At 32.5% G+C, this 17,441-nt stretch overlaps 2 protein-coding genes across 2 annotated transcripts in view; one reads left to right on the top strand and one right to left on the bottom strand.

Annotated features, from left to right (window-relative positions):
* MCU (mitochondrial calcium uniporter) overlaps nucleotides 1-17,441 on the top strand; it is a 67,388-nt gene that overhangs the window by 17,223 nt on the left and 32,724 nt on the right. The window contains exon 2 of the mRNA XM_018511718.1: nucleotides 9,760-9,943. Within this exon, the coding sequence (XP_018367220.1) occupies nucleotides 9,760-9,943 (184 nt within the window). The remainder of the gene's footprint in view (nucleotides 1-9,759; nucleotides 9,944-17,441) is intronic.
* jv (javelin) overlaps nucleotides 12,006-17,441 on the bottom strand; it is a 32,001-nt gene continuing 26,565 nt past the window's right edge. The window contains exons 5-7 of the mRNA XM_018511717.1: nucleotides 15,646-16,434; nucleotides 13,625-14,613; nucleotides 12,006-13,202 (exon numbers count right to left, since the gene is read on the bottom strand). Of these exons, the coding sequence (XP_018367219.1) occupies nucleotides 12,167-13,202; nucleotides 13,625-14,613; nucleotides 15,646-16,434 (2,814 nt within the window). The 3' untranslated portion in view covers nucleotides 12,006-12,166. The remainder of the gene's footprint in view (nucleotides 13,203-13,624; nucleotides 14,614-15,645; nucleotides 16,435-17,441) is intronic.

Here is a 17,441-nt window from a genome sequence, read left to right as displayed (position 1 = left end):
GTGCATATATGGAACAACTCTAGAAAAACTATCGCGTTACATATTTGCATCTTGCAGAACAGCATAAAGTAAATATGCATATAATTCAATAAAAATGTATTATAACGAAGTAAAATGATTCTAAAAAATCTTATATACATTCACTTATAGGTACTTTATACAGATAATTTCTGTAAAAGAAAAAGAATAGGAATACGTAGCATTACTGCCTACTGTGTTAGTTATGGAGCCCATTTTGTCAGACGCTCACTTTTGCTTACCTTACGAAAAAATTAATTATTGAAAAATTGCAAATAGTATTATAAAAACTGCTTATACTATCTGATAGAAGACAGTTTTCAGTTTGTAATTACATTTTTAAAGTTTTATTTTTACCTTTTGTTTAAGAAATATTGTCTAAAAACAAAGTGGTACGTCGGTATCGGCGACTTTCCCCTATATGATAAAAGTTTTCTTTGAATGAACATCTTGCTCATTAATATTTTGCAATGTTTGATAAGCGTCTCTCTTAATAATATTTTGGATTGAAAAAATAAATAGATCAATTTATTTGATTAATAACAAATTGAAGACATGACGGTTACAATGGAATGAAGCTGATAATTCTGCAATATTGAAGGCTATTATTCATCGAGACCCAACAATATCAGTAGAATTCTGGGCTGACCTAATTTGTAGTCGACCGCAGTGACAATTACTGACAAATACTGAAAATTTGCATTTCTATCGGTTCTCTTGACGTATGTTTCATTGGCACGTTGGACATACTATCAATTTTTTATGAGATATTCAATTTCTTCGATAGGCACTCATAAAGTGTCCGAACAATATTACGGTCAAAGAAAACTGCGGACGAGGATAATAATTGAATTGTGCAGTATGGACCGCCTCGTTCTCTTAATTCCAATTTTCTGAGAACTTGTATGTGAATTTAAACAAATGAATTACTATACCAGCAAGTAATTCATTTTCTTCATTAAGATAAATTCAATACATTTTGAATTTATGAAAAGAAAGTCTTCTGCAACACTTCTATCGTAATAAATTTACAGTAAGCACTGTAAGCTTTTATACACGAATAAAATATCATGCTGATAGACATTTGGACAACATCGATTTACATTACAAATAAAATATCTGAATTAAATAACCGCTGATTGCTACCACGTTTTTTATTTAACGTATAAATCTATTGCTACGTTAGTGACGTAAATTTATTTTACATATATACAATTTTGTACATATATTTATAACTCTTTCTATAATATTTTTTTCTCTTTGTAACCGATTTTATAAAAGAGCTTTAACTTGACAGTGCGAGCACTTATCGACATCAAATAATATTGAAGAATATTCGTAAAAGAGAACAAATAGAGATATAAGGGACAAGTAAATGGATATGGAGATAAACTGTCACCGTATTTGAGCGAACCATTGCTGATCATTATTCACCATATATGTATGCTCGTTGAAACCACAGGAGGATCGTAAATTCAAACCTCGTGCATCGTGGATTAAGAGCTTTCGCGATGAAAACAAATCCTCTTCCAATTATGACGCTTCATTATATTATTCTCCTCGCGTTAGTTTTATGCACATTTGTTTCATATAGAGTCAAGTTATTTTCGCAATTAATTGCTGCTCATATTTCAACGGTATTGAATTACAATTCTCCGAAACTCTTAAAATATTAATAAATGAGAAACGCCTTTTCAGTTAAAACTGTATCTTAATGCCTAATCACTTTTACGTGAATTTATATATGTATATATTATATATATTTTTTTTACGTAAAAATATTAAGCGCTAAACTTCATTTTTTATCGAAAAAGTTCTTCTCATTTATTTGTGCACAAAAAGAATGATTTTTCTTAAGTATTTGAAAATTTAGTTAGATGTAGATCTGAGAATAATTTTGTAGAATTACTAAAATATTGTAATTATGTAAGGAAATTCAAATATAATAAGTAATGATGTAAAAAGTTTTGACATTCTAGCAATCAGCTTGAGCATACTTGTTTTGATGGTCCAACAAAATTATTTTCAGATCTGTAGCTAGCTAAATTTTTGAATATTTCAACAAAACCATCTATTTCATATGTTATTATCAATCTATTTTATTGATTGTTTATATAACGTCTTAAAATTTTTTTATGTAGGAATGTTAGAAAGAAGATATGTCAGTCTTGGTAACTTTATTATGCAAAATGTTTCACGCCAGTAAAGACCTTGGTCTTAAAGTTTTTATACTTTACAAGCGAAAATCAAGTTGTCTTTCTTGCATTTTGTAGTATGATGCGAGTACTCTTTAGTCTCTAAGCCAGATTACATCCCTCATAACTTCTAAGTTCCACTCTAGAGAATTGCGAAATGGCGTGCACATCAACTCGATACATTACATTTAATTCTTTTAACGATCGTAACAGATTGCGACAGAGAAATAAAAGAATGTTTTTTTTATTTTAAAAAAAAGGCAAATATTGTTTGGTCATTTTGAATTTCCGCGTGTATTTTTACACAGTAAAAAAGAAAATGTTAATTTTAACATTTTTTACATGTCCCAGGAGATCCACTCTAAATTTTAAGTTAAAGTAACTCATTCGTCTTGTGTTATTTATTAACGAACTAGTAATGTTAAATAATTGATACAATACTTTACATTTATATTTGTTATTTGATTTTAAGGGTGATTTAAAACTAACATATAAAATAAAAGTAGAGTAGGGTAAAATCAAGAATTATGGCATAGGCTACTAATATGGAATAGTGGCTTATTTTTTAAACAAAGCATTGCAATCTGGCGGCAATCGCTGAAAGTTATTGTAACTGTTATCAAACATGTCATAACAAGCAATGAACTTGGTCCGACCAACCGTTTTGCTACATTTAACATTTATTCATTTTCGTTACGTCAAAAGATCCGGCAGCTTTTTCTAAAAAGTGTTCTCACAAACTGAAGGTAAATTTTTTTAATGCTTATATTGCACAGATTCTTTTAATAATGTTGCATGAACAATATTATGCAGATTAATTGCTATTTCAAACTTGTTTATTGCTACGGAAAGACTTTATTTGTCATATGACGACATGCTTTTGCAGGTAATGTGGAATACATCGAGGGTTGAGAATATGGAATAGATTCCATGCATGTCAGCAACTTATTCGTGATCAGATTAGGTTAAGTTAGATTACAGCATGTATTCTATATCAGCTTATTTGCAGTTTATCAGCTTATTTGCGATTTTTTATTTGTCCATGCATAATAACGTTCGTAATGATGCTATTATATTTTCTGTATTATTGTACAATATAAAAATTGAACAGTTTTCTATTTTTCTTCAGTTTATATAAATAAACAAATTTAGATTTCATTTATTGTGTTATTTATTACTATGGTCAAAATTTCATCGGTATTCCATATTACATCCCATTTTTTAGACCTCCCCATTTTCTCACTTTTGACTTTTTGTTAATATTGACGTTGGATTTAAATTTTGGCGACTTTCATTTATTGGATGTTGTAGCTAACGTATTCCTCAAGAGTTCTTTGTAAATTTAAAGTCTTCATATGCATTTATATCGGAGCAATGTTAATTTAAAAAAAGCTATTCCATAATCCCTGCTTTTACCCTACATAGAAGAGTAGTTGCAGTAACTCGTACGAAAATGTTAATAAATCATTTTTGTTCGTATAATGTTAATGAAAAAATTCTTAGATATTAAATTGACTTTGAGATATATAGATTAAAGAAACAATTGTATTAAAAACACTCAAAATAATATTCCATTTTTAATTGACATACGCAATTGTTAAGTTAGAAAGGTGATATGAATCTAACACATCAAAATGTTACAAAAATAATAACATATCAGTTGTATGTTGATTTTACATTGAAGTAATAATCAAAATGTGATAACACAAGAAAAATTCTACATATGGACGCACGATTTTTTTACCGTGAACCTATCAATTTTTAATTTTTTAATTTTTCGAACACGTATAACACATTTTTTTATTTACGACGTATTGGTTATCGCTAATTGAAAAAAAGTTACGCAATCTTATATAGGACCAAAATATAAATTTTATTCGAATTCGCAGTTTTTATATGATATGGAGTGTCGTCACAAACAAAAACATTGCGATCGAAATGTGGTTGGATTAATGCAGCGTTCATGCACTTATTGTATCGTACTCAGTTATCTAAACACATCATAAAAAAGATATTAAATTTGACGATCAGAGACAAGATATAAGTTTTTATATATGCGTTTACGATGATAATGTTATAATGTAATATATTATAACTGTGCATGCAGCGATTCTATCTAATACTATTTTAATGCCTTTCGATAAAACTTTTAACGTCCATCTAGGGTTTAACGACGTCAATTTCAGCCCAGAAAGTGACTTTGTCAATATCCCTTTAAGACTCGAAAGCAATGTACTTTGATAGCTACCTTGTCACCAGATTTAGTCAAAGGTTTCTCTCTCTCTCTCTCTCTCTCTCTCCCTCTCTCTCTCTCTCTCTCTCTCTTGTTTTTTCATCGGAAATGTTTCCAAATTTACACAAGCGATGAAAACTTCGTCTGTTATCCGACGTAAATTGCACTGGAACATCAATACACGCGAAAAAATGAAAAATGCATAGCTATCGCATCATTTACACGTGTAGCTGACACCGCATGGTTGGACGAGGCGTTTTTTTTATCGTAGAATTCGAAATTTGTAGTGCGAGAACGTAACAGAATCACTATGTGTTTGTACCACACGACGTGAATGCGCTTTGTAGATCACAAATTGAGGGTGGGGGGGGGGGGGGGAGAATTTAATTGGCACGACGATATAGGCAATCGCGTGCGCGCTGTGCTATGATGTATACTTTAGCAGACATCGATAAGCAAAAAGGCCACAAGTTGGATGAATTAATACGAAAGGGCTCTAGTTTGAAATCGAGCACTTGGCTTTACCATTACCACATCACGTCATCGATCCCGCCCAGCGTCCAGCTCCACTCGACATACAGCGCGGAAAATGTTTTTAGCTTGTGTAATGGTCGGAAGCAATGTTGATCGAAAGGGCGTATCGGTTCTATGTAGGTATATGGATCAACGAAATTACATCGTGCACACTAAAAAAAAAGTTGAATGCCTTCAGCAAAACTGTTTAAAGATATTCTTTAACAGCATCAAAAAAAATATTTTGTTTACATTTCTTTCAAATTTTTGTTATTTGTCTAGTAAATTATTACTATGAATCTAATACTGTAAAGAGTTTATATTATCTTGCTTATTGTAAAATAGTTTATTATATTACAAAAAAGAAAGCGATAGCATTTTTTTTGTAATTCATTTTTTTACTATTGTCGCCGCGTCGCAAGGAAATATTTTCCTAAGATTTTCTGCTTTACTATTGTACCTCCGTATATCTTCTAACACGCAATTTGCATCATGGGTGGAAGAAAGACACATTATCTTTGTAAATATATTATATTTATTTTTTTACAATAGCTATGACATGTTACTGTTTTTTTCATCAGGGGCAGTTGAAAAATATACGTTTCACATTCACTGTGTAGTGAAAAATGGTGACCCAGTTTGAAACGAAGTTATAATAGCATGTAACACAGTTACATCTGAGAGAGAAAGAGTCGATGGAAGATCAAATAGAAGATGAAATCATGTAGTCTCAATGCGCTAATTAAAAGCTGCAAAATGTTTGTAAAAATGTGCGTTTCGTTTCAGCTTTGCCATCATAGTGTAACTTTATTCAATATGACAGTGCATAATATGCTTCTGATGACGAAAATTCAAAAGATTTCCTAAATTCAAATTAATCTTTGTATAAATAGATCTTTGATCTCTGACTATTAACAGTGCTAAGAGTTGAGGAAAGTTACGATGGTGAATATGCATGAGCCGTAGTGATATTGAATTCCTACATGATTTTCGGTATATCTCTTTCATTATTGCGCTAGTCTGAAAACCGCGCGATAACCGCGTATGTGAAATTTAGTATCTCGCAGGTTTGCACTGTTCGCAAGTATAGCCAATTAAGGAGTTACCGCCAAGTTGACTAAATTCTGTACTGATATTTCTTGAACACGATAAACATGTATCTCACTTTGCCTTGTAAAATATTTTTTATAGAAAAGTAGAAAATAATCCGCGATGTAACAATAATACTCTATATTTAAAATTTTCTGTTCACAATTATTTAATGATATGTTATAAATTATTTTATAACTATTTTTTATTTTTATTGTAATAAAGTCTATAATATTTGCTTTGAGTAAATTTTTTTTAAATTATCTAATTTTTATAAAAAAATATATTTTTCTTATATATTAAAAAATATATCTAAATATCGTCTAATGTAGTATTTTTTAAAAAGGTTATTATATTTTTTATTAAATTTATTTTTATTCTATTGATAGAATCTCGACAATGACACTAAAAAAATGTATTTAATTTTAAGATATTAAAATGTTTTATTATTTTTCTCTTCGTTTTTTAAAAACACATTTAAAGATATTTTAATTTCAAATTTTTTCAATAAATAGAACATTATGTGTTTGGATTTAAAATAATAAAAGTTTAAAATTAAAATATGTTTTATTATTAAACGTTTGTTTTGTAAAAATGTTTTAAACATAAACATTTTAAACACTGTACTTTGTGAACCTATTTCATAAAAATTATCAGGATATTTGAAATTTCTATAGACATCAGAATAGAAATTTCAAATATCCTGATAATTTTTATGAAATAGGTTCACTAAAAAGTACAGTGTTTAGCGACCCTAAACAGCAGGATTAAATTGATTATAGACGTATAGTACGCGCATGTCGAGTACTCGTAAATCACAGACACTATAATTAGAAGTACCACTTAAATTAAGAACACATATTTTCCTTGCGTTAAGTTATCACATTTCATGAAATTATAGACACACCGACACACCCAAGTTAATTTTTAGAAATTGGATATATCGCCACACGTCTTTCAATTTGATAGAAAGCGAGTACACGCGTAACGTTATTCCTTGGAAAAGCTGGATTTTATTTTTGTTTCGAAAAGCAGACTAAATGTATCCGTAGATTAAGAAACGTGATACTCTAAGAGATTACGGATTTCAAGATAAATAGTAGAGTTATTTTCTGTTTCTTGTTTCTACTAAAAGCTTTTTTATCTTCAATTATAAAATCGGAGTCTTGTTTTTCTTAATAGAGTAATTATTTTAAAAACATGCTATCATAACATTTTTTCTCTTCTCTCTCTCTCTCTCTCTCTCTCTCTCTCTCTCTTCCTCTCTGTGGGAATTATTGGAAAAAATATTTTAGCTCGACTTAATTGTTAGATAATTAATGATAGGCGTGTCTTTCGATGTGGTTTACATTAACTTCAGTAATATACCACGCTAGAGCGTATATCAGTTAAATTTTTAATTCGCGCTATAGACATTCTACATGTATTCTTCTATTTAAAGACATTCTGTTTATAAATTGATATCATTCGATTGTACATAAGTACGTCTGCAATTGAGATGTACGGTGGACGCTGCACAATAATAAATATTATCGATATAGAACGAAGCGCCTACATACAATAGACGCATCTGCATTTCACAAGCAATCGCGCGCAGCTTGCTAGAAATTTAAAAGTCAGTCTTCTTACAGCAAGGTGCAAATACAATTCCTGCGGATGCCGCAGTGAAATCGATGGTGACGCTTTGCTGGGACTACGCCGGGATAAACGCATCGGAAGTAAGAGGAGATGCAGGAAGAAACTAGGCCACTAGAGCGGAGATAACAAGAAACCGATATTAAAAGGGTTGAACACTTTCAAAGAAAGAGATATCAATGGATACGATTTTCAAAATTTTTACATTCAGATGGTTCCTTGGTCATTTGCAAGAAGGAATCTGCATCAATGTCTTTAATTCGACGCACGTCGAATGTATTTCTACAGTTCGCTCACGATCCGTGTGTGAAACAAAAGTAATATTGCTTGGCGAAGCATGTCCGCAGAAAATTGCTTATATGTCCAGCTATAATTTTATGTGCATATTGACATTATGGTACTTAACTCAGTATGTTATATTGAAAGAATTGCTAGTGACTGTAGACAAATATATGTGTGAAAATGAATATTTCTTCCAAAGTAATAGCCTCTTTTAATTTATAACTGATTAGGAAGCAATGTAATTTCTAAGAACTTGCTCTTTTTACAGAGAATAATAAAAAATTAGTCATTGGAAAATAGCAGGATTATAATTAATTAACTATTACAATAATTGAGATATAAATTGGATATAAAGTATAACTATGTTGTAATTGAGTATATTTTTTATTTGTACCGATTTATAATATATCATTTTTTTTTTCAATTATTTGAAAACTTTATTACTTTATGAAATACATTATTATTATCTCTTGTTAGTTTATAAAATCCATTATTATCTCTTGTTACTTTATAAAATACATTATTATTATCTCTTATTTTACTTTATAAAATACATTATTATTATTTCTTAGATCTTTACTCGCTATGGAACTTTACAGAATTAATGATGAACTCTAAAGACAGTTTTCTGGTCCACAATAAAGTTTAGAAGAAAAATGCGTCCTACAATGTATTATATTTTTACATATTATTTTTCTCTCTATCTCTTTCTTTCTCTTTCTATTATTTTTCCTTCTTTTTCTTTTCTTTTTTTCTATTCTCTCTATCCATTTATCTCAATTAATCTTCCTACAATTGACTCTTCCCATCTTTGCCTAAAAATAACGATTCTTTTTCTTTTGGAGAATCAATAAAGCGCCATTGAAATGGGGGATACGTTCTCCTGAGAATAGAAATCTGTATCGTTTTATTCTATTTTATCTAATCTGATAACCGGTAATATTATATTCCGTAATATTATATATTGTAACATGAACTACTTATTATTATATAATCAAATTAAAAATTTTTGCGTAATGAAAAAATAACATTTACGTTATACGAAGTATTTTTGTGATACCTATGGTGTGAAACCGTAATCTTTCACAGTATGTACCATGATTACATTTTTGCTGTTAAACTCTAGTTGCATCAAGCGTTCTATATTTTGCACAGGATTTCCATCATCCAATATTGCATTTCTATGCTCTGAAGTAAATATTATGCGTGCTTTTCAAGCAGAGATTTCTTCACTAACATTTTCGAGTATTTTACTTGAAAAATAAAACAATAGCATACATAGTCATAATAATATATACAAGCTAAACAAAACATTTTTTAAAAACTTTTCTCAGAAAATAAGCTAACAGAAAATTACGAGAATGACAAAGTTTTCAGTATATTATATATGTTACGCAATAATATAGCTTGTTAATAGTAATATGTAAGTATGATATTAAGAGTACAATAACCTAATCTCTTGCGATTACATGCGTTCACATTCTTCCGAAGATAGTTAATTTTAAGCGAATTAAAGCAAAACTATGAATCTTGATTTAATGAAGCCCTTTGTATTTATCTTTAAATTATTGTGTTATAATTTATCGGATAATCGATGAACAGATGGGCCATGAAGAGACTGAACCAACGATAAACTTCGATAATTGCACGCTCAATTGAAAATCTGCGTTCATTCCATACATATTTAACTTTGTTGAACTCTAATAATACGCCAATTAAATTTCCGGATTCATATACTTGTTTACATAGAAATATCGCGTAAGCAACAACGGAAATTGCTGTTGCGTGTTTCAGGAAACATGGTGCAGACGATGGTGGCACATCTCTCAGAGGAGCGTCTCCCTATCGGCCAATTCTTACTCGCCAAAGTTAAATCCACTTCTGATGAAGCAACTAAAAGAGCCTAAAGCCACGGAAAGAGAAGTGAAGAAAACTGCAAGGGTTACGTCAACGGAAAAAGTGGAGACCGAGAGTATCGGTGAGTTACCTACTTATCCCATTTATTAAAACTGAACCAACAAATATATTGTATTACTCGTATAACGTTTATAAAATTATTTCTTTTGATTTTATTTCGTGGCAGGATTAATGTAACTTGAAAACATCAAAGTTTGCAGGATCTCTATCCTAATATTTGATAGACTTACAGGGTGATAGTAAAGTTTTAGCCACTAAGTTTTGTGTTTATCAAATCGTTAGTATTACAATAACGTATATTTAAAACAAATGCTATACTATTAGTTGTATATCTTGTATCGGAAACGCATCATGGCCGCTTATCTTTCTAGGGATAAATTCCTCCAGACAGCAAATAGAGCGGTCTTCAGTTCATCATTCGATGAAAATTTTTTGGTACAGTCTATTTGGTAATTAATAAAACATAACATTACATATCGATCGACGATCATAACATCACATATCTTGCCACCTGGGTAGTGATTTGATAAACACACAAAACTTTGTTACACAAACTTTTTTGTCATTCCGTAAAGAATGTATATCTTTGCTATAATTTTTTCGATATTAGATAGATTTGTAATTAGTTACACGATGTACAACCTTAATGTTCTTGCAAGAATGTGAAAATATTCATGCTCTTGATATTATTAGCACATTTTCAAATGCTAGTGCATTAATTATATAAATATATAATAAAAGATATACAAATAATTCTTATCGTATTCATACGTGACTAAAACATTAAATCATCGCGTCTACTTACATTCTCGAACGAAAGGTTAAAGGGAATGAGACACGTAAAGTGAATAAAACGAAGCATTCGTGGAGTTTTTCAATTCTGAATACAAAATAGAAAGCACGCTTTTTCACACGGAAACACTGAGAAGTTTCATGATACTCTTTACTCAAAGTCCAACGAGAACATCTACGCGAAGATCGGTTTACACAGTGCCCGTCATATCATATAAAGTTCGCAATGTAAACTTTATAGCACTGTTTGGTTTTGCAATCTATGTAACGCTTGACGCCGGATTCATACCGAAACTTTTATGATCCTTGTATTTACTACTGTGCCACATACACTTCAAAATAAATCAATAATTATACGCCGTTGTCCTAGCAAGCAAACTGGAACATATTGTTGTACTTAAATAATTGTATATATTTATAACGCGTATAACAAAAATTATTTTGAGAACTTTTTGTTAATAATGTTTTTTTATTCATAGTAATAACGAAACTATTATTCTAATATTGTATTGTCAGTTTAATGCTTGAAAACTTGCGGTAATGTTATTTAATGCAAGTCATCATGAATACATTAAGGCATTCCTGACTACATGATGGATCCTGTCTTGCCAAGATATTCCTTGAAGTCCATAGTAATTAAATCTTCAAAAGAATCGATAAATCAACACTTCCACGAATACATAATGTTGAAAATAGCATCGCGTCGTCTGCCGTCAATATATCATTTGATTCGAGACTTGCGTTTCGAAATATGCGACATTCGACTTAGTTTTTATAATCTGATATTTATCCTGTTCTTGGCTCAGCGAGATGGTTTGAATATAGATTTGCAGATAAAAAGTTTGGAATAATTACAACATTTTTTTGTGTAAATTTATGTTATAAGAGTAAAATCAAAAGATCTCTATTTAATTTCAATGATAAATGAACACTTAATAATTTGTATAATTTTTTGGAAAGAGAAAAAGAAAGAAGAATAGTAAAAACATCAATAAATAAGATTATTACATATGATTATTTATTACACATTTAGTACAAATTACATCGATCATTCATGTGTGCTTTGTGTATTATATGCAATAGTACATACTATATGTATTATATTTTAGTACGTATTAATATTTATTACCTGTTCTAATATGACTCTTGTGGATTATCCACCTGGAATAATAAACTAATTGAACGATAGTACTTATGTATCCAATAAATTACTGTGACTATATCAATGTATATTCTTGCAAGGTTTTCATTATTTGCTGTTAGAAAAATTTTTTTTAATTTGTTTTATTTCTAGCAATGTTTATTTGATTGCGATTAAAAAATATCTTTCCACACAAACTGACTATTTTTTTCACAAAAGAAAAGTCATTTTCAATGATACCAAGAAATATCTTTACGCAATTTCATTAAAAGTAATAGCGACGTTATATCTCCTATTATCGTTCGTTCCAATCACATAACAGAAATAAATATTGTACAAGAAACTTTTCATTCAGGATGCTTGCGTGTATTTGTTTTGCTCACTGATTCCATTGAGACTATCTTCGAGTACCTCGAACTCTTCGAACTCCATTTTCCCGAAATCATTACCAACTTTCCAGCTCGAATTTACTTCCCACCTCGTCAACGCGCTTGGCATAAATTTACTCGGATAATTGGATCTCGAGTCGTCCAGATCGCCCAGCTTAAAGTCAGCTTTGAAGATCTTCCTCGATTCCTTGGAATCTTCTTTTTTTGGCTCCAGACCAATCACCACCGGAGGTTCCCTCTTCATCTGTTCAATTTGCTCGACATCCTCGTCCCTCTGTACCTCATCCTTTTGCCTGCTGTCGATCGATGTGATCTCGATGCTGGGTGTTTCCGCGATGGTACATTGCCTGAGATCGGCACATCTATCCCGAGTGCGACGTAACGATTGTCCCTCGACGAATCTGCCAGTTAACTCCAGCCTACTATCACAGGAGTTGCTCTTTACCAATTTGAACTTTACGTAATCGTTCGATTCGTCGATTCGCTTGAAGCCATTGCCGATCAACGGCGAAACTAATGGCCCATTGTGCATATTAACCACTTTCCCGCCATAGTAAGTTACAGAAGTGCCGCATTCGCGAATCTTTCGCAGTACGTCTTGAGACACGTAATGCCCCGGACCTCTCGTATCTGCATCGTCATCGTTGCAATTCACATCCTCGTCATCGGACGATGTACAATGAGCACCACTCCCGGGATCGGTATCAGGATAATCGCTGGACACGCCGGAACTCACGCTGCCGGAATCCCAGTTTTGATGATGATGATGATGATGGTGATGATGATGATGATGATAACGACCGATTTTGTTCTTAGAACAATTAGAGCCACTTGGTGACGTGTTTCCGCTTCTAGCTTCGAAACTTTGTGCGAGAATTCTCGTTTTCGATTCGCATCGTGGGCTTCCGATTTCCTCCTTGGCTATGGAAATGGTCGATGACGCGGACTTGGTCTCGAAGAGTCTTGTGAGATCTTTCGCTCTGCTGGAACATCTGGATCTGAACATAATATATTGGTTATGGCAGCTGTTCACGAACGATCGAAGAATGAATGGATAATTTTAAAGTTTTGGCTATATTAGTTGTACATAAATTTTAATACAAACGACTTACTTTTTTGTTTAGAACTCTCGCCTGTAATGAAATTTCGATTTAGGAAACGCTATTATCTTAATCGCGAATAAGAACTATTTAACACACAGACGTTCCAACGTAAACTTCATCACCATTTGCCATCCCATTAAACATAACATTATCTCGGGTTGATTTATCTAGAGTACCGTCACCTCGTTTAATTCATCCGCTTCAACTAACGTACTTAAACAGTTGGTCTATAAGGTATATTTATATAGTCAAAACACTCGCATCCGCATTATGAATAATAAAAGTTTTGTTGTCGACGACATTCAATATTACGCTACCTGGATTCTTCGCGTGTCTTGTCGGATATTTCGTCGTATCGATTGTCGTCGATTGTAGTCAAATCCTTCATGCTGACGCTCCTTCTAGTCTTGTCATCTCTAGAGAACTCAGCATCGCTGATTTTCTTTTTCTCGAGAGTGTTCTCGAACATGCGTCTCACGTTTCTGACGGTATCCGGATCCGGTAGCTCTTCGTCAATGAGCTCACGGTTCACTCGTATAGGTTGATAGAAGAAGTGCTTTTTAATGGATGATTGCCTAGAGCTTTTAGCAGTACCGCCACTCTGAGATCGTTCGCCGTTTCTCTCGTGGTTCTCCGTCTTCTTCTGGATTGCACCAGCGATCTTGCACTTGGGTTCTGTTCTGGTCAACGGTGATGACTTTCGCTCTATCGTCTCGGCGCGAACCGGCTCAATAATGACAACATTGTTATCCATCAGCAATTCTTGGAACGAATATTCGCGTAGATATTGCATCAATCCCTCATACGTAACGTCGCCTCGAGCGGTATTGAACATGTTCTTGCTGAACATATGCGACTTTACGATCTTGTAGCGCACGTGATCGAACTCCTGACCGTCATCCTGGCACTCTATAGAATCCACGCAACTCCTAGACCTGGTGAGATTAGTGTGCGATTTTTTACTGTCGTCTGTTCTTAGTGTGGCGGAATTATTAGAATTTTCTACTTTTTTTGACGGCCGGTCGTCCTCGATACCATCGTCCATCGATCTTCGGCGAGAATCACTACCGGATTCGGAACCGAGACCGAGATCGGAGCTTTCTGACCTCGCCTCGAAACCCAAGCTGCCCTTTACAACGCTGCATGCCTTGCCGAGAATGTTGGATGTCTCCTTCACGATCCTCTCGAATCTGCCTTCGTTTTGCTTATTCCGCACTGCCTCTTTCTCGGTACTTTTCCGCTCCAAGAAGTTTCTTGCGTCGTCTACCGTTGCTCCATTTTCCGCATTTTCCGGCGTTGTAGCTTCCTGCAAAATTAATTTGTCAATTGATATAATGCGTTTCTGCCCCATTTCCGACGTTGAGATGTCAGTTTTTATTAATGGAAAGTTCGAGCGAGAAAATTAGGCAGTGAAATATTAAAGTAAACCATTTTAGAAATTGACATTATAAATTACTTAACGCAAACGAGTTTTTAATTGAATAAAAACTATTATGAAAATGTAGATGTTAAAGTCATAAATCGCAAAGTCGCAGAAACTAATTAATATTCCAACGTGTGAGGAATTCCGTATCTCTGTTTTGCACTTCTCTAAAGAAGACGTTCGTTTTTTATCTATTGTAGAAAATTCGAATTGTATTTTTGATATTTCTTCGAACGTTACATTTTTACGTTCTCAAGAATGAAAGTCTTTGAAAATTTTTAATGTCACGAACAATAATATTGAGTTGGAACTAAAGTTCTGTGGTTAGAACGAAAGTTCGAAGTATTACTTTATTTGTATCATGTTTACATTTTTTTTTTTAATTTGGCAGTTACACTATTCGATAAAGCAAAGTTTTAGCTTTAAAACTATGTTTTTTAAATTGCGGTGTGATGATTTTTAATGCAGTTAATGAACAATTAAAATGCTTCTTTTAGTTAATTCGTGATAATAATTCGATAACACAAAAAATCTTAGGAATATAAAAAAAACGATTTTGTAGGGAAAACTTTAAGCTTTCACGTTAGAAAATAAAAAATTTTTGCAAGTTTTTTGGTACGTAACAGTTTCCAGGAAAGAAAATGTTCCTTTTAGCCCAACTCGTAGTTTTCAACATGTAAAAATTATCAAACAGAAACTCAAATGACATATTGATTTCTAGAAAGTAGAGATTTATGCTTTAAAATCCTATTTTTAAATTTAAATTTTATTTATTTTTAACAAAGTTACAGATGTTTGAAATTCATAGTGTTATGAATTTTTGTCCTAATCCAATAGAATAACTTATTGAGATAAAGAAATATAATTAAACATTTTTTTCTTTAGTAGAAATATTCCATCGTATCTCATACTAACTTTCGCTTTCCTTCCATGGCCTTCGTCCTTCTCGTTCACATTATTTATCGATGTAATTATAGAGGCATTAAGACGCTCGTTTACTTCCTCCGTAATCTCCTGCGATCTCTTATCTTTTGGCACGTCTTCAACGATGGCATCAATCTCCACGACAGAGCGCCGATGGCGTCTCCTGGTGACATCATTGTCGACGACTTTAAGAACTTGCGGTCTTCGTGACATTTTGTTTTGATTTTCGTCTGAAATCCAGATCGATTTGTAGTCCTCTATCTCCTCGAATTTCTGATCCTCTTCCTCGCAGGAAATCACAAAATTTTCAACATCGGTTCTCCTATGATCGATCTTAGATGAGGAGGGGGAGTACTGATCCGTGAACTGATTCACTGAGTTAATCTTTGAATCTGCTCCGAAACTCTCGTCAGTTTCTCGATGCTGTCGCCGGTTTGAATCCGTCCTCTTAGACGTTCCCTCGGAATTAAGATTCTCACGCAGCTCTTTCTCAGATTCGTCATTCACCTCATGCTCTTTACACTTCTCCTCGTCTGTAGCGTTGCTGCTCCTCGTCGGCGAAACCTCATTCGGCTCGTTATACTCTAGTACTCTTAAATCTCGCAAACCGTGTATTTTTTTACGTGCGAAATTACTGTCACTCGACAAGTCAGTCTCGTTATATTCCAACCGTATGTTAGAGAGAGGTAACAAATTCAGTACGTCGAAGTATTCCAATTCCCCATCGTCTTCGAAGAGGATGCTATCTAAACTCCGATGCTCCTTACGCTTGCGCTTCACCTAAATAGGAAAGCACATCTATAAGCACGTTGCTTTTCATACATTCTTTTCTATAGAAAGTTGTCATTCAGTCAATTTTCAGGAAAACTAGTTTTCTTATAAGCCGAACCTTTTATTATAAGAAAATGTTTTTGTAATATAAACACAGTGAAATTTGAAAGAGTCGGCTCTTAATTCAATTCACCGTCCCCTCAGTTGTAATTTTTGTTATTTAACAAAGTTTAGTAAGAATTCACAAGTAATATAAGTCGATCTTTATTTTAGTTTTATGGATCTCATAAAAAGACATTGTTTTACCAAAAATTAAATTTGTGGAAATCAATCTAACCTAGTTAAAATTTAATTAAGCAGCCGCATTAAAGATAATGACGACATAGGAAACTGGACCACTATATAATGATCTTTATCATTTTAATTAATGTTGGCAACAAACTTCTTAATCCTGCTAATATATTGAGAAGTCCCAGCACGGCTGATCTCAAACACGATACATCATTATACCGAGCAAACTTTAATCAAATTAGTAATTGAAGATTTCATCGTCAGTTTCTAATGTATAGGGTGTTCCAAATTTAAATATAAAAAACGAGAATATCTCTAAAGAACTTTTTCTTAGATTATCGATCCACTCACGAATATACACACTCCCGAAGTTTTGACATTTAAATTCGAATATGTACACAGTAAAAAAGAAAATGTTAATTTTAACATTTTTTACATATCCCAGGAGATCCACTCTAAATTTTAAGTTAAAGTAACTCATTCGTCTTGCGTTATTTATTGACGAACTAGTAATGTTAAATAATTGACACAATACTTTACATTTATATTAGTTATTTTGACTTTAAGGGTGATTTAAAACTAACATATAAAATAAGTAGAGTACATAGAAGAGTAGTTGCAGTAACTCGTAAGAAAATGTTAATAAAACATTTTTGTTCGTATAATGTGAATGAAAAAATTCTTAGATATTAAATTGACTTTGAGATATATAGATTAATTGAAAC

Source organism: Trachymyrmex cornetzi, unplaced genomic scaffold, assembly GCF_001594075.2.
Source record: "Trachymyrmex cornetzi isolate Tcor2-1 unplaced genomic scaffold, Tcor1.1 scaffold385, whole genome shotgun sequence".
NCBI classification, from domain to species: Eukaryota; Metazoa; Arthropoda; class Insecta; order Hymenoptera; family Formicidae; genus Trachymyrmex; species Trachymyrmex cornetzi.
Note: the sequence above shows the minus strand (reverse complement) of the source record. Positions and strands in the feature narration are given on the sequence as shown.